At 53.1% G+C, this 22,312-nt stretch overlaps 1 protein-coding gene across 3 annotated transcripts; it reads left to right on the forward strand.

Moving 5' to 3' along the window:
- DNAJB12 (DnaJ heat shock protein family (Hsp40) member B12) lies at positions 1 to 22,070 on the forward strand. 3 transcript variants are annotated; one of them, XM_004049576.4, is made up of 9 exons: positions 1 to 412; positions 9,757 to 9,934; positions 11,374 to 11,519; positions 13,715 to 13,900; positions 14,017 to 14,096; positions 16,596 to 16,705; positions 18,209 to 18,381; positions 18,974 to 19,071; positions 20,285 to 22,070. In XM_004049576.4, exons 1-9 carry the CDS (start codon positions 178 to 180, stop codon positions 20,312 to 20,314), a joined length of 1,236 nt encoding a protein of 411 aa, XP_004049624.1. In that variant the 5' UTR covers positions 1 to 177; the 3' UTR covers positions 20,315 to 22,070. The 3 variants fall into 3 exon arrangements, with proteins under 3 accessions (XP_004049624.1, XP_063565808.1, XP_063565807.1); XM_063709738.1 differs by having other exon boundaries at positions 184 to 412; positions 18,974 to 19,119; positions 20,285 to 20,397; XM_063709737.1 differs by having other exon boundaries at positions 185 to 412; positions 18,974 to 19,125; positions 20,285 to 20,397.
- The last annotated feature ends 242 nt before the right edge of the window (positions 22,071 to 22,312 follow it).

Raw genomic sequence — 22,312 nt, forward strand, 5'->3', positions numbered from 1 at the left:
GGGTTTCCTCCTCGGGAAGATTAGAGGGTTGGCGCATACTCAACTCTAAGACCTCCGGAACATGGAATCTGGGCGTGCACCATTATTGACACCTACACCAGCCGTTCCTTTCTTAGAAGACATACGGTAGCGCTTCCACCCTCGCTCAAAACTCGGGAAAGGAGGGGCGGAGGGTGGATGTCATCACTCCGCGCCTGGCTGCCCGCGACGCGCCGGCGGGTGGCGCAGCCCTTCGCTCGCCCGGCCTCCCCCTCCCTGGTTCCGCGCTCTGGTTCCGCCATGGAATCCAACAAGGATGAAGCTGAGCGCTGTATCAGCATCGCCCTCAAGGCCATCCAGAGCAACCAGCCCGACCGGGCGCTCCGCTTCCTGGAGAAAGCACAGCGGCTGTATCCGACGCCGCGAGTTCGCGGTGAGTGTGAGATGCCGGAGAGACTGGGGACATTAGAACTGATGGGGGGAACACGGGAACGGACCGACGGGAGCAGTTGGGGGAGGGGGAGGGGTGGCGAGGCGCGGCTACGCCTGCGCACTGAGGCGTGCGGTGGCTGCTGGGAGGCGTAGTTTTTCCCTCGTGTTCCTCTGCGGGATGCGAGCCGTCTGGAGACTCGGGCGGCCGGGACTTCAGCTTTCGGGGTGCTGGCGGAGCCCGCTGGGGTTTGAGGTCTCCGAGAATGAAACGCGCTGGCAGCCGGGACGAAGGGAACTTACCTGGAAGTGGACTCGAACTACTTTTCCCAAGGGGCCGTTCGGTAGCCCAGGCCAGTCGCCGGCCTGGGAAATATTACAGTTCAGGAAAATAAACATAACTCCTTTAAGGGAGAGAATGGGCGCTAGACAGGGAGACATTTCTGTCCTTCGGGCGCCAGGGAAAGGCGCTTCCGTATCTTCACTCCCTCTCACGTCTCGGGCTGAGGGTCAGGGACCACTCTCCCAAAATGCAAGCCGGCCTTTGCACCCACCCCAGTCCGCCGCCTCGGACTGTCCTGAAGCCGGGCCCCTCACTCCTCCCGACGATGAGATTCGGAGCGGGTGGCCTGGTGGGAGGTGCTGACCTCAGCCACCGCCAGTCCTCCATCGCCCACAAGAGTCCAGCGGCGGCCAGCCATGTGGACGCCGAGGCTGCTGAGTGGCCCTGGACAGGAGCCTCCTGAGCCAGGGAAGGAAGAGTGAAGCTGACTTTACAACTCATCACCTCGCTTCACCCGGGGACCCTTTCTTTTTTCTTTAACCTAAGTTTTCCAAGGAGTTTTTCTTAATCCACGCTAGAGGGGAGAGAGACACCGGGTGGTGCTTGTGATCACCACTCAGTAAACCGTCTGGGAATAACAGGCACTCCGAGGGGCCCAGTCTCATCCTGACGGCTACCACGTGACCTTCCTGAGCTTGGGTTTCCTCCTCGGGAAGATTAGAGGGTTGGCGCAGATAATGTGATTGGCAATACTACCCATAGGGCTTTGCAGTTTAGGAAGCTCCTTCAGCTGTGCCTTCTCACTTGAGCCTGCCAGTCAGGGAGGCAGAGCAAAGATCATTATCTTTATTCTATGGGTGAGGAAAATCTCTGAGGTAAGGGATGCCCAAGATGACACAGCTAGAAAGTAGAATGTTCTGTGACTCTGTAAATGTTTATGAAAGAAAAGAAATGAAATTGAGGAACAGCAGTCAGCCTCCTAACCGGCCCTGCCCGCCTGATGAGATTGAGAAAGCGGAACGCTGGTGGAAGAGGTAGCCTGGACTGCTGAACTTTCCTCCCTCCGGACTCTTGCAGGTTGATCTTTGGCCTGTTTGCCTCCCCTTGGAGAGGGTTTCGGGCTGTATTTGCCAGGACACCTGAGGTAACCTGCTCGAGGAGCCTCCCTATGAATTAATTCATATTCTGTGGTGGGGTGGTATCCTCCAGCTGTCAGAATTCTGCCTGACACTGATGCTGCTGCGGGCTCAGGAGCAGGCAGCCAAGAAAGGATGGGCCACAGGGCCTCTGGGGATCTTTCTGTCAGCAGGCCCCCTGCACCAGTTCAGGAGCTTGAAGGAGTGTCCTCTCTGGGGCTCAGGCTCTGGAATTTGCTGAGACAGAAGAATCACCTGCCTGCATATTTGTCATATTTGTGCTTTTCTGGAAAGACTATGAGACTATACGCCTTATGCATCCGTGTAAACTTTACCATCTGCAGCCCTCCACTGAGCTGACAAAGACCTGGGATTAGTTTAGGTCTGGGACAGGGAAAGATCTTACTTCAAAAATAGAGGGCAGGGCTACCCACTGGGCTACCTGCCTCCCCAGGGGGAGTAATACAGATATATTAGGTGGCGGTCTATTGCTTTGGGTTTAGGCTCATCCCAGATGCTCATTCAATGCAGCAGACTTTTGTTGAAGATCATTTATGTTTTGTTTGCAAAGTACTCTGCTTGGTGCTAGCACGATTGGTAAAATGTGATCCCTCACCTCAAAAGAGCTTATAATCTAGTGAAAGAGACAAAACTTACAGAAACAAATATTACAAGACAGAACTGTAATTAAACAAAAAATAAACCCAAGGTTAGATGCTGAGGACTTAAGGACAGGCATGAAAAAATCAGTCCCCATCATCCATGGGTTCACAGTCTGATGGTGGGGAGGAGGTGCGGAGGACAATCTCCTGAACATTAAATTATAAGCAGTTTAGTGAGTGCTGCAGCAAGTGCATAAAAATAATGTTATCTCACAGTGAGGGAATGCTTTGGGGATGACAGGAGTTAGCATTTGAACTGTGCTTTGGAGGAAGGTGTGAGACTTGAGGAAAGGCATCCTGGAAGAAGACAAAGGAGCTGAAAGTTGTAATGTTTGAGGGAAGAGATCAAAGTGTAGCAAGATTTAGAGGCAGTGGAGGTGGTAATTCGTATACAGAGAGGATTAAGTTTGGGAAATAAAATGGGGCCAGATCATAGAAATCCTTTTCTACCAGGCCAAGATATTTTCACCTTATTCTGTAGTTAGTGAGGAAACCATTGAGGTTTTTGATAGCAGGAATAAAGTACGGGCACTGTTGTTAAAAGAGAACAGCATGAAAGGTTAATGAGAGGGAAGAGAGACTCAGGGCAGGAAGCCAATGGGAGAGAATTGCCTTGAGCAGGTTGGATATTCTGAGGGCCTGGGACAAGGCAGTTAGGGATAAGGCTAAGGTCCCTGGAAAAGAGGCACCAGGCCTGTGTGAGAGAGAGGTGCAGAGGAGAATCAGATGGGATGCTGGGGAATCAGAATTGAAGCCCCTGTGACCAGGAAGAAACCAGGCTGAAGAACTGGGATGGGAATAGATGAGCAGAGTGGGAGGTGCCAGTGGGATAGTCCAAAGGAGCTGTCAGCCTGGAACTCAGGAGAGCGCTCCAGGTTACAGGTGAAAGTGTGGTATCGTCTGTTCCCTGGAGCTCACTGGAGTTGTGCATGGCTGAGGTCACTGTGGGAAAGTATAGACCACGGAGAGAAAGTTGCTGCAGGCACAATGGCAGGCAACACCTGCCCTGAGCCCACAGGCAAAGGCAGAGGAAGCAACAGATTGAGATGGAGCAACAGGAAGAGGCAGTCCCCGGAGAGGGCAGCGGCCAGGTAGCCATGGAGAGGTAATGGCAGCAGGTAGTGAGCAGCCCTGTGTGATGCCGCAGGCACTGCGTGGTAAAAGGACAAGTTAAGAGTTGAAAAGGGAAGGATCGAGAGCATGGGCAGAGGATGGTCTTGGAGAGGTGGAAGGGCAGAGAGGGGAGAGTCAGGAGAGAGGGGAGGCTCAGAGCAACCTTGAAAGGATGAGGGACCTCACACTGTTGGCCTTTGCAGCAAAAAGGGATGTGAGGGGGCTTGAAATTCCTGCTGCAGGAGGTGGGACAAGGAGGCACTGAGTTAAACTGCAAAGCAGTAGCTGGGCCCTAAGCTGGGAGGTCACAGACTAGAGATGGTGGAGCCAGTCAGTCCCTTTCTGGGAGTTTCTCTCCAGTAGCTGGCAGCCTGGTAAGCCATTGGCTTTGACTCAGGCTTTGTAACAAATGTGGAAGGTGCCAGATTTCCCAGGGAGCTCACGAGAGCATTTGTAGGCCTCAGTTTCCCCAGCATACAAAGAGAGGATTGGCCGGGATGATCCTGAGGTTCCTTGCAGCTCAGGCTATCCAATGTTCTGTGAAATGGTTGACTCTGGGCTAAGTCAGGAAGGCCAAGCTGGGAAGGCCAGCCCACAGGAAAAGATGGATTGCTGAGGGATTCTGCATTCAGAGTCCAGGAGTGAGAGATGTTCTGGTGCTGGCGAGGTCCGGGGTGGGGTTGTTCCCTTCAAGTCAGTCAACCTTCATGAGCCCCACTGTGCACTTAGCCCCCTTCCATTCACTGTATTTCACAGAATCTTATTTACCCCTCAGAGCACTCCTATGAGAGCAGAGATCGTCTCTCCACTGAGGAACCAGCTAACCTGGCAAGGCCACATGGCTAGCCAGCAAAGACCCAGAGCTGTCCATCTCCAATCCCAGGCCCTTTTCTGACTCACTGTGAGCACCGTAGGTACACAGAGCCCAGAAACTCAGCTACTCACTTACTAACAAAGTCACAGTCAGAGACAACACTGTATATTTGCTGGGCATTGGGCTGAGTTTTTTGCCGGCATTCACTCATTTCCTCTTTTAGCCTGTATGATGGAGATAGAGTTTTGCACAGATGAGCTAAGTTACCTTGTCCAAGATGACCCTTCTAGCAAATGGCAGGGCTAGGTTTGAACCCATCGGGCAGTCTTTTTTTTTTTTTTTTTTGAGACAGGGTATCACTCTGTTGCGCAGGCTGGAGTGCAGTGGCACAATCACAGCTCACTGCAGCCTCAACCACCCAGGCCCAAGTGATCCTCCCACCTTAGCCTCCCAAACAGCCGGGACCACAGGCATGTGCCACTACACCTGGCTAATTTTTTTATTTTTGTAGAGACAGGGTCTTCCTGTGTGCTGGTCTCGAACTCCTGGGCTCAATCCATTCTCCTGCCTTGGCCTCCCAAAGTGCTGAGATGACAGGTGTGAGCCACTGCCCGGCCAAGTCTAACTCTAGTCTGGGTTCAGTGGCTTTGGCCATAGAAATCCCCTCAGCTACCTCAGGTGCCTCTCCACCGCAGCTCTGTTCTCTTCTATCGAATTCCCTTCCTTTTCTAAGTCTGCCAGCTTTACTGAGAAGGTAACATTAAGCTGTTCTGTCTCTTTTTGTGACATTTCCTGTCAGCCTCTGTGCCATGAGGGATGTAAGCATGAAGCTGTCACAGCCCCCAGGCCAGAAGAGAGACCCTACTTGCCAGCAACCGGAGATCTTTAATTTCCAACTCAAGCAGAAAGCTTCTATGTGACCCAGGGCACCCCCATTCTCCTTTGGGCTCTCTTTCTGTACTGTAGGGAAATTAGAGTGGCTGATTCCCTGTAACTGCCCTGAAAAGCTTCCAGAATCTTCTCTGAGAGGTACGAGAGAGAGCCTGTCCCATCTCCTGGCTAGTGCTCCTGCTCATCTCTGGTAGTTGAATAATTGGTTATTTTGCCCTTAGGATCTGCCAGGCTCAGCCTGGGCCACCAGAACTTCCAGAGGAACTGAAATAAAGAGCTTCTTGAAAAGCTCTAGGAAACAGCATACTGCCTCCTCCTCCTGCCCCGCCTTGACCAATGTCTCTTCATCTTTCAGTTTCTCTTGCTACCATCCCCTTGGTAGCTGGCATGGACTGGTATCTGGGATGGCCTGAAATCTCATGGTTACTACTGGTTCCAGAGTCTGCTGAGCACTGAGTCTTTGCCTTCCTGAGCCTTGGAGCTCCCCCGCTACCCAGCCCTCCTCCTCCCCACCCCCCACCACAGGTCCCCTCACCTCCCTGGCCAGCCCACTTCTATGGCCAGACACTTCATCAGCCTTGAACCTTCACTCTCTGTCAGACTCGGCACAGGTGCTTACACACATTATCCCATTTCATCCTCCACCACCGTGACGAAACCAGGGTTCAGAGAGATTTCATAGATCAGCCAGGGTCACACTGCTAGGAATGGCAGAGCTGAGATTTGAATCTGGGCCTTTCTGAATTTGATGTCTCTTCTATGCTTTTGCTTGCATCCCTGTCCCCGGTCCCCACCCCATCAGACACGTGCAGCCCAGGATAGCAGCATAGTTAAGAGCATGGACCCTGGAGCTGGACGTCCTGGGGTTCGAAGGCCCCTCTGCCTCCTAACTGGCTGTGTGGTCATGGCAGCAGTCTGCCACAGTACCCTCTTCCTACAGTCGGGTGGGGTAGGTAATGAGACCTACCTTCTAAGGCTGCTGTGACAATTAAATGAGCTAATGCAGATCACTGTGAAAGTACCCACCTGACACACATCACTGGGTAAGAAAAATGATTGTTGCTATTGCTCCTCCCCAAGCACCCTCTCAGGGTTTGCTACAGGAGCCCGCCTCCCTTATTCAGAGCAACCCCGGCTGTGAGCTCCTGTGTTTGGATTTCCCAGTTGAAGACTCAGCAAGATCACACAAGCTCGGAGTGCGGCAGCAGTGGCCCAGGGCACAGTGCTCCACTGGAGCCCCATACTCTGTTCCCAGTGAGACTGGCTCTCAGCCTGTTGGGTCAGACCTCAGTGCGTCGCACTGGTGGGTGTGGCACCCAGCATGGCGTCTTCAGGCCAGCAGGCACCTGGCGTGTTTGAAGGAATGTGCTGGGATGTGCTGCTGTCCTTCCTTAGCACAGAGGGATGCTGGGTCCCTGCAGTGATCCAGATGCCTGTTTTCCCAGCTGGTCAGCTTGTCAGAGGGTTTAGGATTTTACTACCCAGGGCGCTGGGGCCCAGGCCTGACTGAGGTTTCGTGCCTGGAATAAATGGACACAGGGACCTGCTGCCAGAGACTTGGGCCCTTCCTCATTTAATCTGCAGGAACCACAGGCTTGTTTTTGCTTGCTTTTGTTTTTTTGAGACAGAGTCTTGCTCTGTTGCCCAGGCTGGAGTGCAGTGGCACAATCTCAGTTCACTGCGACCTCTGCCTCCCGGGTTCAAGCAATTCTGTGCCTCAGCCTCCCGAGTAGCTGGGATTACAGGCGCCTGCCACCACGCCGGCTAATTTTTGTATTTTTAGTAGAGACAGGGTTTCACCATGCTGGCCAGGCTGGTCTCAAACTCCTGACCTCAGGCGATCTGCTCGCCTCAGCCTCCCAAAGTGCTGGGATTACAGGTGTGAGCCACCATGCCTGGTGGGCTTGGTTGTTTTTGTTTTTGTTTTTTTGAGACAGAGTCTCATTCTATTGCCCAGGCTGGAGCGCAATGGCATGATTTCGTCTCACTGCAACCTCCGCCTCCCAGGTTCAAGCCATCCTCCTGCCTCAGCCTCCCTAGTAGCTGGGATTACAAGCGCCCACCACCATGTTCGGCTAATTTTTGTATTTTAGTAGAGACGGGGTTTCACCATGTTGGCCAGGCTGGTCTTGAACTCCTGACCTTGTGATTCGCCCGCCTCGGCCTCCCAAAGTGCTGGGATTACAGGCGTGAGCCACCACGCCCGGCCAGGCTTGGTTTTCAATAACCATGATGCTGCCGAGGGTGATAGTTAATGTCCTGTATAGACTCCAGACATTGAAGAGGACATTTGGCATGGCCAACCACTTGCATTAGAAAAATGTGAAAAATAGCAAGTTGTGAGCACAGCAGATACTTCTTTTGGTCTCATACCATCTGTGTCCCCCTTGGGCAAACTCATTTCCCCCATTCCTCTTTACAGCTAAGCAAAGGCCTCCAGGAAGGCTTCCTGACTGATCCCACCTGAAACAGATGGTCCTGCTAAGCAGGGTCCCCTTTGCAGGGTACTTTGCCCGGCTTGGCACTCAACATGCCAAGTCTGTTAAACTCACTACTTTGAGATCTTAAAAATCTGAAGGGTTGACTGGGCACAGTGGCTCATGCCTGTAATCCCAGCACTTTGGGAGGCCAAGGCAGGCAGATCACTTGAGGTCAGGAGTTCGAAACCAGCCTGGCCAACATGGTGAAACCTCGTCTCTACTAAAAATACAATTAGCCGGCGTGGTGGTGTGCACCTGTAATTCCAGCTACTTAGGAGGCTGAGGCGGGAGAATCGCTTGAACCCGGGAGGCGGAGGTTGCAGTGAGCTGAGATCATGCCATTGCACTCCAGCCTGGGCAACAGAGCGAGACTCTGTCTCAAAAAGGAAAAAAAAAAAACCAATGGTAAAAATAGGGAATAGTGCAGTGGACTGAATATTTTACTTATTCAAAATGTGGTGCAATGCAAACATATTTGCAGATTTGAATGAGTTCAGTAGAAAAAAATGGATTCATAAGTTGGATTCATAAAAGCAAAAAGCAGAGTAAAACCAAATACACTGAAAGAAACAGCAATTAAAGTAGTATTAAATGAACTCTAGCAAGGCACGGTGGCTCACGCCTGTAATCCCAGCACTTTGGGAAGCCGAGGGGGGCAGATCACTTGAGGTCAGGAGTTCGAGACCAGCCTGGCCAACATGGTGAAACCCCATCTCTACTAAAAATACAAAAATTAGGCCGGGCACGGTGGCTCACACCTGTAATCCCAGCACTTCGGGAGGCCGAGATGGGTGGATTGCTTGAGGTCAGGAGTTCAAGACCAGTCTGGCCAATGTGTTGATACCCCATCTCTACTAAAATACAAAAATTAGCTGGGCATGGTGCTGGGCACCTATAATCCCAGCTACTAGGGAGGCTGAGGCAGGAGAATTGCTTGAACCCAGCAGGCGGAGGTTGCAGTGAGCTAAGATCATGCCACTGCACTCCAGCCTGGGCAACAGAGCAAGACTCCGTGTCAAAAAAAAAAAAATTAGCCAGGCGTGGTGGCACGTGCCTGTAGTACCAGCTACTCGGGAGGCTGAGGCATGAGAATCACTTGAACCTGGGAGGCAGAGGTTGTAGTGAGCTGAGATCGCACCACTGCACTCCAGCCTGGGCAACAGAGTGAGACTCTATCTCAAATAAACAAACAAATAAACAAAAAATAACTCTAAATATTAAAGTACTATAGGGTTTATTAATAAAACCAAGTGTGCTTTTGGAAGACTATCAGAATATCAGAATTCTGCCTAAATTTATTAAGAAAAGAGATATATGTATACTATCTGAAAAATAAAGCAATTACTACAGATTTATCCATGAATTATGTAGAATTTTATGTCAATTTTTATTAACAAAATTAATTTTGTTCATGTAAAATGAAAAAGACCTCTATCCTGCCTACTTTTTTTTTTTTTTTTTTTTTGAGACAGAGCCTTGCTCTGTCACCCAGGCTGGAGTGCAGTGGCACAATCTTGCTAATCTCCACCTCCTGGGTTCAAGCAATTCTCATGCCTCAGCCTCTCGAGTCTCTCGAGTAGCTGGGATTACAGGCGCCCACCACTATCTCCAGCTAAATGTCTTTTGGTTTTTGGGGTTTTTTTTTTTTTGTATTTTTAGTAGAGATGGAGTTTCACCATGTTGGCCAGGCTGGTCTCAAACTCCTGACCTCAGGTGATCTGCCTGCCTCAGCCTCCCAAAATGCTGGGATTACAGGTGTGAACCACCACGTCCGGCCTGTCCTGCCTACTCTTAAGGACTGTGGCTTTCAAGAGAACAGATGACTGTCCCCCCAGCACCCACAGGCCTAATCAGGGCAGGAGCTGGTGGCTTTGCTGGGAGGGGAAGTGAGTGGGAAGCAGCGGGCCGCTTGGCGAGGCACGCAGCCTGCTGGAGCAGGAGCTCTGAATGGTTTCCTTGCCTTGCACAGCCCTGATTGAGTCCCTCAACCAGAAACCACAGACTGCCGGTGACCAACCCCCACCCACAGACACAACCCATGCCACCCACAGGAAAGCAGGTGGGACTGATGCCCCCTCGGCCAACGGTGAAGCTGGAGGAGAGAGCACCAAAGGCTACACTGCAGAACAGGTTGCAGCTGTGAAAAGGTAGACGGGTGGGCAGGGGCTGGAGCCTGGGGAGACTGGGGAAATCTAGAGGCTTCCTGGAGCATGTCCTCCACCTCCCACCTGCCTGTGGGCTGCACAGGGCCCTGGGAGGGTCGTGGAGGATGGAGAAGGTCCAAGGGTCCAGGCTCACCAGGACCTCTCCTTATTTCCCTCCAGGCCCAGGAATACAGTGTGGGAACTGGGGCTCCACCACCCTTCCCGCCAAGACGACCCACAGCAGAGGCTGGAAAAGCTGACACTGCTGGCTTCCTCTGCCGCTGGCCAGGCAGGCCCCAGGCCTCTTTACACAGCTCTGTTTGTCAATAGAGATGGAGCCTTGTCTCCCCCTCCAGATTCTACCCCAACCCACACCCCAGCACCCAACAAAGACCCTTTTAGATCAGAGCCTGTGTGGGGTAGAATGGAGACCAGAGGCAGAGTTATTGCCCCATGGCTGTGAGCAGGCCCCACGCAGAGTAGCTCGCTACCAGGCCAGAGACCACCCAGCCAAGGCTCCTCAGGCTTAGACGTTCCCAGCTCCCATTTCTCCCCAGGTCTCCCAGCAGCTGGCCTTGGGAATCCCCCAGGGTCATGCCACAGCTCCTGGCAAGCTTCAGGACCAAGGCCGCCTGTGTGAGACTGAGCATGACTGCTGTTTGCCATAAAAGCGTAGGCGAGAGCTGTACTTCACTGAGTCGGCAAGGTCCATTGTAGGCAATAGAAACTGATGTATGAGGGATTGGGAAGGCCTAGAAATGGCCAAGAACCAGGAGGTCTCCAGGGACGCGGAGAGGAAGAATTGGTGAAAGAGAACTAGGGTCTCTTTAGGCCCTGTGCTTGCAGTGAACAGTCACCTGCCACTTCTGGCCTTCATGTTACCCACTTAAGACTCAGATTGGGCTGAGCATGGTGGCTCATGCCTGTCATCCTAGCACTTTGGGGTGCTGAGACGGGAGGATCCCTTGAGCCCAGGAGTTTGAGACCAGCCTGGGCAATTAGAAGACCCTGTCTCTATCTTTAAATATTTAACATTTTAAAAACTTTTAAAAATTAAAAAAAAAAAGACTCAGATTGCCAGGAGAGTCGGATGGCTGAGCTTGGGACACCACCCTGGGTGATGGACACCGACAGTCCTCCTGAGCTCTTCCCATGGGGAAGATAGATACTGGCCTGGCGAACCCCACAGATGCCCTCCTAAATCCAAGAATCCAGACAGTGTTCTTCTGTTTCCCGTGGTCCTGCCCAGCTCTGCATCACATTTGGTGCCCACTTGGCTCCCTTGTCCCTGGTGTCACACAGCTGACCCAAGGAGCTGTCAGCCTTGCCCTGTTGGTCCCCCGCAGCCTGCCCAGAGCTGTGCGCCCCACACGGCCTGTTCATCGCCCCCCTCACACAGACCCATGTAGAGCACCCCGTACCATGGTCTCCTCCTTCTCCAGGGTCAAGCAATGTAAAGATTACTATGAGATCCTGGGGGTGAGCAGAGGGGCCTCGGATGAGGACCTGAAGAAGGCCTATCGCAAACTGGCCCTCAAATTCCACCCAGACAAGAACCACGCACCTGGTGCCACTGAAGCCTTCAAAGGTAAGCTGGCCCTGCTTTCCTAGCATTTTGGTGCGTTCATCTCCTGTCCATGGCAGGGAGTAAGGGACCAAGACAGCTTTCCCAGGAAGCAGGGAGCAGGAGGAAGTGGCCTTGGGCCCAAGTTGCCCAGGCTTGGGAGCTGCTTCTTGGGAAAAAGGTTCTAGTAGCCACCTGTAGCTATGTAGAGTTGGTCAGAGCTCAGATAGCACCATTCCTGCCCCTGCTTCCTCTGCATTTCCTGGGGTTACAGTAGTAGAGCTGAGGCAAGAAAGTTCTAGTAGCTTCTCCAGGGATTCTCAGTGATTGAGTGACTCACCGTGTGCACTTCCCTGTCTTAGAGTCTCATAGCTGCCCACTGGGGTAACTGTTTCCCTGCTGAGGGGCAGGGTAGCCGCAGGTCAGGGGCCTCAGGCCTGGTGGCCACCTCAATACCAGCAGCCACAGCCAGCTCCCCCGCCATACCTATACACCTGGGGCTTGCAGTGGGGACATGGCAGTCTCTGGCTTCAGGGCCCACTGGCTCAGGATGGGTGCTTCATTTCTGGCTGAAATCATAAGCTGCCCTTTATTCATTACATTTTCATTTAACCTGTCAGGCGCTCATGTGTACTGACTCTGTGCACTGCAATTTCTCATTGCCCCAAACATCACTGCCTTCTCTCATTCCCACCATGTCTTCGTCTCTCATTCCCACTTCATCCACCTCCTTGGGAAATAGCATGGTGACTAGCCCCCACTGGCCTGGGTGGGGTGTGTGCTGTGCTGCACCCACAACCATAGCCAGCTGGAGAGCCTGTGGCAGAGGAGACTCCGAGACCTGGTGTGCAGTGTCCTGGGGCCCTGGAGGAGGAGAGTGGGAGTGGGGGGAAGCAAGGTAGCCCTGTTGAATGTTTCTCCAGCCCCAGCCTCTGCCTGCAGCCTGCTCCGACTGTACTGAGAGGCCAGCTCTGGCCTTGAGGCCTGTTCAGAATTGGCGGAGGAGAGGATTCCGTGCTCCTTATTCCCAGGGGTTTCAGGATGGGAATCAGATGTGGCTTGGACCCACTCCTCGGAGTCAGTGGCAGCTTGAGGAGAGGGAGTGAGAGACTGAGGAGGTCAGAGCTGGGGTCCTTCAGGGCACAGCTGTCCCGGCTAGGGGGCCCTGGTGGGAGGCTCCAGGCCCAGATAGGAAATAGCGGTTGGGGCCTGGACCCCAGAGAGTGGGGGACTCACCCCAGCTGCATCACCAGAAGTGGAGGAGTCTCCATAGAGCCCCGAGATTTGGCCCTTCCCCACAGCTCCTGCTGCCTTCCAGTTCACAATAAGGATATTGTGTGTCTGTCTGGCCTGCATGTCAGACTATGACTTCAGGTTTACAGAACCTCCAGAAAGGGATGCCCATCCTATTGGGCACATCAAGAGAGAATGAGGAAAGAGGTTTTTGGTGGTTTTCATAAAGTCGGAGAGAGAACTTGAAGCAAGAGACACCTGCTTTTGTTTGACTCCCAGCTCTGTAACATATTAAAGCTGTGTAAGCTTAGGCAGTCACTTCTCTGAGCCTCAGTTTTCTCATTGGTGAAATGGAGATAGGGTTGCTCTTAGAGGTAAATGAGTTGACCTGGTGTGGTGGCTTATGTCTATAATCCCAGCACTTTGGGAGGCCAAGGTAGGAGGATCCCTTGAGCCCAGGAGTTTGAGACCAGCCTGGGCAACTTGGCAAGACCTCATCTCTACAAAAAATACAAAAAATTAGCTGAGTGTGGTGGTTCACGCCTGTAGTCCCAGCTACTCAGGAGGCTGAGGTGGGAGGATCGCTTGAGCAAAGGAAGTTGAGACTGCAGTGAGCCACGGTTGCTCCACTGCACTCAGCTTGGGTGACAGAGCGAGGCCCTGCCTCAAAAAATAAAATAAACAAACAAAAAGAAGTAAATGAGGCCACGCTCCTAGGAGGCCTGGCACATTGACAAAGCTTGACCATTGTCTTGAGGAGAACAAGGAGCCTGTGTTACCCTCCACCCAGCCAGGCTGCCCAGATCCACTGAGGGGTCTTCCTGCATGCCCCCTCCTTACACTGGCCAAGCTTCCTGCCCACCCCAAGGACGTCTGCTTCCTAAAGCACTGCTTGAGTACCTGAGAAAAGTGAGCACTCGGCTGCCATGGGAGCCTCCCCCCGCACCCCAGGATCCTCAGGCCTGACCTTTCCTCCTCCTCTCCAGCCATTGGCACAGCATATGCGGTACTCAGCAACCCGGAGAAGAGGAAGCAGTATGACCAGTTTGGCGATGACAAGAGCCAGGCGGCCCGGCACGGCCATGGGCATGGGGATTTCCACCGCGGCTTTGAGGCCGACATCTCCCCTGAAGACCTCTTCAACATGTTCTTTGGCGGCGGCTTCCCTTCTAGTAAGTTCCCCACCCTCCCCACAGCCACGTATCCCTGGGGTGATGGTGGGAATGGCATGCCAGCCTCTCCCTTTCCCAACAGACCTGGCTCCTGACTCAGCCCCTCTGACCCCCAGGTAACGTCCACGTCTACAGCAACGGCCGCATGCGCTATACCTACCAGCAAAGGCAGGACCGCAGGGACAACCAGGGTGATGTGAGTGAGGAGGGCGCCAGGGACAGCGCGGGGAGGGCACCAAATCCACCCCAGGGAGGGGGCTTGGAGGAGGGAGTTCCCTCCCACACTGTCCATTCTGGGACCAGCAGAGTCCCCACAACTCTCAGCCAAGGAGCCCTCTGGGCCTCCCTTGCCATTCTGCTGAGTGACACCAGAGGGCACCACACGAGGGAGCCGTGCTCCATATTGCCGGCGGGAGCGTGGCTTTGCTGGCCTGGCTGGGGAGTGGAACCAGAAACCCCACCCGCAGCCAGGTTTGAGTGTGAGGCTCCCATGCAGACCGCTCGCTGGTAAGGCCAAAGTGACATCCTCTAAGCAATGGAAAGTTACACTTTGTGAGAGAATTTTATTTTATTTTTCATTTTTTTCATGGGTCTCAGCTATTTTCTCTCAACTTTGTGAGAGAAATTTTTTTTTTTTAATTGAGATGGAGTCTTGCTCTCTCGCCCAGGCTGAGTGCAGTGGCACGATCTCGGCTCACTGCAACCTCCGCCTCCCGGGTTCAAGCCATTCTCCTGCCTCAGCCTCCCGAGTAACTGGGATTACGGGTGCGTGCCACCACCCCCGGCTAATTTTGTATTTTTAGTAGAGATGGAGTTTCACCATGTTGGCCAGGCTGGTCTTGAACTCCTGACCTCTGGTGATTCACCCGCCTCAGCCTCCCAAAGTGCTGGGATTACGGGCGTGAGCCACTGCGCTCTGCCACTGAGAGAATTTTAAAGGATGACAACATAGGTGCCGACTCTTCTTGCTAAAAAGCCAAAAGATACTTTTAAAAAGATATTTACAAAAATTTGGGAGGCCAAGGTGGGTAGATCACCTGAGGTCAGGAGTTTGAGAGCAGTCTGGCCAACATGGTGAAACCCCGTCTCTACTAAAAATACAAAAATTAGCTGGGCATAGTGGCAGGCGCCTTTAATCCCTACTCGGGAAGCTGAGGCATCTGAATCACTTGAACCCGGGAGGCAGAGGTTGTGGTGAGCCGAGATCGTGCCACTGCACTCCATCCTAGGCGACAGAGCAAGACTCCGTCTCAAAAAAAAAAAAAAAAGTATAAAAATTATAACTAGACAGTGCTTCAAACACATTTTGTATGCCACAGATCAAAGAACAGCTAGCTGGCTAAAATTAAAATATTGTGGACAATTGCAAAACATTTTAAATTCTGGCCAGGTGGAAGGGGTTTCCTTTTGCTCTGACAATATTTATTCAATTTTTTTTTTTTTAATTTTTTGAGATGGAGTCTCGCTTTGTTGCCCAGGCCGGAGTGCAGTGGCACAATCTTGGCTCACTGCAACCTCTGCCTCCCAGGTTCAAGTGATTCTCCTGTCTCAGGCTCCTAAGTAGCTGGGAGTACAGGCGCCCGCCACCACGCCCAGCTAATTTTTGTATTTTTAGTAGAGACGGGGTTTCACCATGTTGGCCAGGCTGGTCTCGAACTCCTGACCTCGTGATCTGCCTGCCCCTTCCTCCCAAAGTGCTGGGATTACAGGCGTGAGCCACCATGCCGGCCTTTTTTTTTTTTTTTTTGAGACAGGGTCTCGTTCTGTCACCCTGGCTAGAGTGCAGGAGCCTCCCCTCCCAGGCAAAGCTCCCACCTCAGGCTCCCCAGTAGCTGGGACCACAGGCCCATACCACCACACCCAGCTAATTTGTTGTATTTTTTGTAGAGATAGGGTCTTACTTTGCTGTTTGAGCCCAGGCTGGTCTCAAACTCTTGGGCTCAAGTGGTCCTCCTGCCTCAGCCTCCCACAGTGCTGGGATTACAGGCATGAGCCATTGCCCCTGATCAAAATTTTTTTATTTTGTATCTAACAACAGAAGAGTTTTTAACATCACAGATTATCACACAGTGAATATATTTGTTAATTTTTATTTCTAATTCTTCTTTTTTTGTTTGTTTGCTTTTTCTGCACCCTAGGACCAGTGCTATTTCTAATTTTAATTGGTAATTTTTATTTTGTTTTAATTATTATTTTTTGTAGAGATGGGGGTGTATGTTGGCCAGACTGGTCTTGAACTCCTGGCCTCACGTGTTCCTCTCATGTTGGTCTCCCAAAGTGTTGGGATTACAGGCATGAGCCGCCACACTGGCCATAATGTTTAAATTGGTAATATATTTGTGTGGTTCAGATCTCAAAAACTTGTATATACCGCATGTCTCCTTCCAGCCCTGTCTTCCATTCTCCTGGAGGAAGCAACTTTTGCTGATTTTTTTTTTTTTTTTTTTTTGGCCTTCTGTCAAAAGTAAATGCAGACACCTCACTTCCTCCTGTATTTCACACCAGTTGCTGCTTTGTTTTTATCTGGGAAAGCTGGCAGGTGAAGGAGCGTCTGTGTTTTGGAGCCTCGTGGAGGGAATGGCAGAGTGGTGTCATGTCTCCCCAGGCTCCACTATTCTAGGGGAGCTGGTGGTGATTATGGCTGACACCACACCCCACCCAGGTCCAGCAGAGTGACGTTGGCTCTTCCCTCCAGGGCGGGCTAGGGGTGTTTGTGCAGCTGATGCCTATCCTCATCCTGATTCTCGTGTCAGCTCTCAGCCAGCTCATGGTCTCCAGTCCACCCTACAGTCTGAGTCCAAGACCGTGAGTACATGGGTGAGGCCGGGCCATGGGCAGACAAGGGGCTTTAAATTCTCAGCCCCATCAGGGGCCTTCTTTCCCATCCTGATCCAGCCAGTGTGCGATCATAATGCAGAAACCTGGCTTCGAATCAAGAAAATATACTTTCTCTATTCAACTAGGACTCTTAAGCTTTTTAGGATTATGGTCCCCTAAGAAATTGCAGCGAGAGCTACAGGACTTTTCCCTAGAACTATGCACACATGTGCACACACACGTACACACGATACACATGTACACATACACACACAATACATGCACACACATAATACACATGCACACATACACGCACACATATACACACAGAGTTTTGCATATAATTTCGGCGGCTTTGTGACTCTTCCCTGCCCATCTCCCCTGCCAACCCTGACGAAGAACCTCTGCTCCTCGGCTCTGGTTGGGCTTCCTGAGGCTGTGGAAAGAACAGGGCACTAGAGTCAGACAGAGCAAGCATGGCTTAGAATCCCAGCTTCTCCACTAAGAAGCTGTGTGACCCTAAACAAGTTATATAACCTTGGTTTCCTCATCTATAAAATGGGAATTATAACATCCACCTGCTGTGGAAATTAATGAGTAATGCATATAAAATGTCTGGCCCACTAGAAATGCTCAACAATATTAGTTTAATGGATGCTTAGTCTCGACTGCCAGGAGTGAACTTGAGGACATTTCATGAGCCGTTAGGGGGTCAGCTTCCCTCATTGATGTCCAGCACCTGGCCCAGGATCAGCTACACAGTGGGTGCACAGCTTCAGTGGGGTGGGTCCCCCTCTTCCCAAAGGTGGCCACTTCTGGCTGGGAGCTGGCAGGACCCTTCTCAGCCAGCAGGGGGCAGAGTCGGTCCACTGGATCCTGGCTGCTGGCTCAGGCTCCCTGTGGCCAGATGCCAGCCCTTTTCCCTGCAACTGGAGAGATGCGAGGAGCAGAGGACTAGGGCAGGGAATGTTGTCCCCAGAGCATTGGTCCTGTCTGGGTGTCAAGGCTCTTCCCACAGCTGACAGAGCCTGTGATTGGAGCTGGGAGGATAAGGCTCCCTGGAGCCCTTCCTGTCATTTTGTTCCTAAGCCTCTTAACTCTACACTGGGAACTCCTAGATAGGCAGGCAAGCGCTCAGCAACAATTGGCTTAGGGGATGAATGGGGAGATGGAGGCACAGAGGTAGAGCCCAGATTCCCTCCCAGGTCTCCAGTTCCCTAGACCAGGCCTCTCCCCAAAGGCCCCAGGTCAGCAGTGTGGTAAGCAGGGATCTAAAGGCAGGGTGTCCTGCGGTCTGGGCCACGTGTGTGGAAGGACGCTGCCTTTTCCTCAGACCCTCCTTTCAGGGAGTGTGCGGGTCCCTGCTCTGGTTTGAGAGGGAACCAACTACTCCTGTGGTCTGTGCGGCACCTCCTGTCTTGGGGCCTATACCCCTAGAGTGCCCTGGGCATGGGGACCCGCACCCACTTTGAACCTGGTATTTCTGGCTAGGTCCGTGGGCCACATCCACAGGCGAGTCACTGACCACCTGGGTGTCGTCTACTATGTGGGAGACACTTTCTCCGAGGAGTACACAGGCTCCAGCCTCAAAACAGTCGAGCGGAATGTGGAAGATGATTATATCGCCAACCTCCGGAACAACTGCTGGAAGGAGAAGCAGCAGAGTGAGTGTGGGGGGAAGGCGGGGGCTGTATTTGGGAGGTGGCTTGGGATGAAGCTGGAAAGTAGGGGAAGGAGAGAGCCCTGCTCACCCTGTGCTCTGAGGGCCCAGCCCCTGGCACTGCCCTGCACCAGCCACCTCCCAGACAAGAGCTGGTCTCCACTCCTGTGTTTCTCCGGGGCTGGGAGCCAGGGGCCACCTGGTAGTTTCCTCAGGTTCCCGTAAATGACTGCCATCAGCCCAGCATGTTGGCTGCCAGAGGTGAGTGTGTAGAGATGGACTGGAGCGGATGGATCCCTGGCCACCCCCTGACTGTGCTCCTGGATCTGTCTGTGGGACCCTGGGGAGGCCTGACCAGGATGACAGGGTCTCACCTTGGCTGGCCTCACTGCATTCTAGAGCAAGGCGCCTCTGTCACCCTCACCCACATAAGGACTGTAGTCTCTGCTCCTCCAGGGTCTTCCTAATGGGAGGCCAGCCCTGCCCAAGCCCCGGGCATGTGCCAGCTTTCCTCCGCCCTCCACGGCCCTCGCAGGCTTCCTTGCAGGCTTCGGGAGGTACTGGGTGTGCACTAACCCTGTCCCATTGCTTTGCAGAGGAAGGCTTGCTGTACCGGGCACGCTACTTTGGCGACACAGATATGTACCACAAAGCACAGAAGATGGGCACCCCCAGCTGCAGCCGACTGTCAGAGGTGCAGGCCTCCCTGCATGGATAGTCCTGGGCCAGCCACGCCACCGAGGTCCAAGTATGAGCCAGGGCTGCCTCCACCCTGCAACTCCTGGCAGCTTTGGCCCTGGTCATGAGCAGAGGAGGGAGGGGGAGAAAGGGAGGAAGCCTGGTGATTGTGGCAAAGACTCCTGTCCCCAGCCTGACCTCCAGCCTCCAGAGACCGAGCAGCTGTGGGGCCTGCCGGGAAACCAAGGTCGGTTTCCGCCCTCTAGCGATGCTGTCCACCCCACTCCTCCGCTCTGCTCCCTGGCTCCTGGGGAGTGGGGGACCCCAGAACCAGGCAGAGTAGGAACTTGAAACTGTTGCTGAGGGCCACCCAGGGCTTCTTGGTCCACTCCAGCCATCAGTCAGCACGGCCCTTTCTCCAGCACAGCAGACTATTGTCCGTGCCCTGGTATTTAGGCCATCACATATTGTGGGGCCCAAGAGAGCCCCACATGCACACTGCCTGCCTGATACCAGGAAGAACCATGTGGGAATAGGTGGGCCAAGAGCCCTCCTCTTTCTCCATCCCTCCAGCTAGGAGGAAATGGAGCAAGATGAACAGGCAGCCACGAGGTGGGTGGGAGCTGGCAGTCTTGGTGGCGGCAGGGGCCGCGGGCCCTGACCACCCCCTTCTGGTGGGATCTGAGGCACTCTCTCGAATGCCGCCACACCTGGCAGCCTGGAAGCCACAGGCATCCGGCCTTGCCCAGGCATCTCGCCTGCGGTCTGAGGAAGGGAACAGAAGGTCACGAGTTCAGGGTCAGACGCAGCCGCTCAGCACAGGAGGGGTGGAGGGGAAATGAGAGTTGCTGGTAGCAGGCTCCCTCCTTCTGCAGCCCGGCGAATGGGGGTGCTGGGCTCTGTTCCCAGCGTTTGCCAGAGGTGGCCACTTCGGCCAAGCCCGGAGAAGTGTGGGCAGAAGCAGTGAAGGTTCTCTGTGTGGGTGCCCTGCCCACCCCCTCCTTTGCCTGTGTCCTCCCGGCCTGGATCCACGGCTGACTCTGCCTGGAGGCCATTTGTGCCTGCCTCTGTGCTGCTGCAGGAGGGCAGGCCGCAAGTGGGGTTGGTGGGGGTCGAGCGGGCAGCACGGTGCAGCGGTGCAGTGGCAAGGGGGGCTACTTGTGTGGCATAAGCTAGAGGAGCCGGTGCCGCCTGAATGCCGAGCTAACTGTTGCCACTCTCCTCCCCAGACTATGAAATCCCTGGAGAATTTTTGGTGACATGCACTGAGCCAAGGTGATGGACTGTATATTTGAGGAAAGACATACAAAGAAACAAAATTAAAATGGAATTGGAGGCCGAATGCTGCACAGCTGCCCTCTCTCTCACCCAGTAAATGCAGAAAGCTCTTAGGACAGACAGAAAACCTGCCATGGGGCTGCTTCCCTCCCTCCCAGGGCTGGCGGAGGCTCTGCATCGCCTCTCTCCTAGGATACAGAAACCATGGCAACGAAAGTAGAATGTAAAACTCGCAGCAGATATCAGTGGGAAGGGCTGGGGGAGGGGGCGCCCAGCTGCCTTTCCTCCCTCACAGGAGCCACCACCAGCCACCTCTCAGGAGAAGCCAGAGGCCCTGGCCAAAGATAGGAGGAAGAAAGAGAACTCTCCATAGAATGTAATTTATAGATGCGTGTATATGTATATATATATCTATTTATATGTAAATAGGCATATATGAAGATATATATATATAGTCTACTTTTTAAACTCTGCAGGGATTTGGTTAAGTTGTTGAGCTGATTTCTTCCATGTTTTAGAAAATGAGGCCTGTTTGGGGAAGGTACCCTGGTGATGTTTTTGCTAGACATTAGCTATAGCTGACAGCATAAGGAGAGTTGCATCAGAGCTTTTCACAGCCCCCCGAAACCCCAGCCTGGTTTTGATGGCAGCAGTAATCATGATAGTGTGAACCCGTGAAGGCCTCAGGATTGTGGTTAACCTGGAGAGGAGCAGGCCGTGGAGGCAGGTGCCAGGTCAGTATTGAGTCACAGTAGAGGCCCCACAAGGACCTGCTTGGGTGAGACCACCCCTCCCCTCTCAGCAGCGCTGGTGGGCTCTTTGTCCTGGTACCCAGGAGCCCTCCAGCGCCCTGCCCACAGAAGGGAAGGCCTGCAGAGGGGGCCAGGATCTACCTAACCATTTCCCCACCCCTAAGTCCCTCAGTGGGCTTTGCCTTATAGGTGCCACAGGGCACAGCTCCATCATTGCCACTGGTTTTTCCTAAGTCATGCACCAAGGACTTCAGAAAGTTCTTCCTCTGAGTCAGTCTGGTGCCGGGACCCCAGGGCAGCCTCCTCGACTCCTGAAGAAAAGTCAGTGCCCATGGCTGCCTCTGTCTTCACCCGCTGTGGATGTGACCGCCAGGCCTCCTCTCGTACCTTGGACAAAGGATACACCTGAACCAGAATAGTTTTCTTACCCTCACATTGAAATGAGGATTTTGCTTAAAACAGCACTTGCTGCCAGTGGGAGGAGGGAGGTTTTATTTATTCCCACAGTTTCTCCTGGGCCTTCTGGAATGACCATGTTTTCCTGTGGCGGTGGGTGTGTCGTTGCTCCCGCCGTCTTCCAAAGCCTTACTTCCCCAAGCTGCCAGCCAGGAGGTGATAACCGCCCTCCCAGAGTTTCTCTCGGCTCTTTTTTTAAAAGTCCCCCAACAAATAGGATTCTTGCTGGGAAAGGAAGTTCGGTAAGGAAATGTCAAATCTGGTTTTTAAACAAGGTCCCACCCTGCAATGAAGCAGCCACTTCAGCCCAGAGAGATTATAAGAACTGATGTGGCCAGAGTGCCCACCCACTGTGGCCCCGGTGCTCTGCCCCCACGCCTCGACCATCTGGTCTTGGTAGATGTCCCTAGATGGGCTGAGCCATGTGCAATAAGAACATAGATCCTAAAGGATCCCCTGGAAGCTGTATTTCTTGAATTAGAATTCTCAAATTGTACATCTGTTAATATATGTTTATTATGTGACTGGCCGTGGTGGGTCTGCATTGAGCAGGGAGGCTTAAGGGGGGCGGGGAGGGGGCACAAGCCCCTGCTGCTGCTGACACTGTCCAGCCTGTGCCACAAGGAGCTCTAGATGACGAGCCTGAATTTCCCCCGACCCCTGGCCCTGGCTAATAGCCACTGAAGCCACACATGCTGTTCCAGAACTAACTCCATCCAGGCAGAGGGGTGCTCAGGTGACTGGGGGGCTGCAGGACCTGAGCAGTCTGGG

Source organism: Gorilla gorilla, chromosome 8 (assembly GCF_029281585.2).
Source record: "Gorilla gorilla gorilla isolate KB3781 chromosome 8, NHGRI_mGorGor1-v2.1_pri, whole genome shotgun sequence".
In the NCBI taxonomy this organism is placed as follows: domain Eukaryota; kingdom Metazoa; phylum Chordata; class Mammalia; order Primates; family Hominidae; genus Gorilla; species Gorilla gorilla.

What these genes read in the sequence shown, in the direction of transcription:
- DNAJB12 (XM_004049576.4), top strand. Translation starts at nt 178, where the DNA reads ATGTCATCACTCCGCGCCTGGCTGCCCGCGACGCGCCGGCGGGTGGCG. An exon ending in GCAGGGACAACCAGGGTGAT is followed by an intron (nt 14,097 to 16,595) that starts GTGAGTGAGGAG and finishes TCTTCCCTCCAG; the next exon opens with GGCGGGCTAGGGGTGTTTGT. An exon ending in TACAGTCTGAGTCCAAGACC is followed by an intron (nt 16,706 to 18,208) that starts GTGAGTACATGG and finishes ATTTCTGGCTAG; the next exon opens with GTCCGTGGGCCACATCCACA.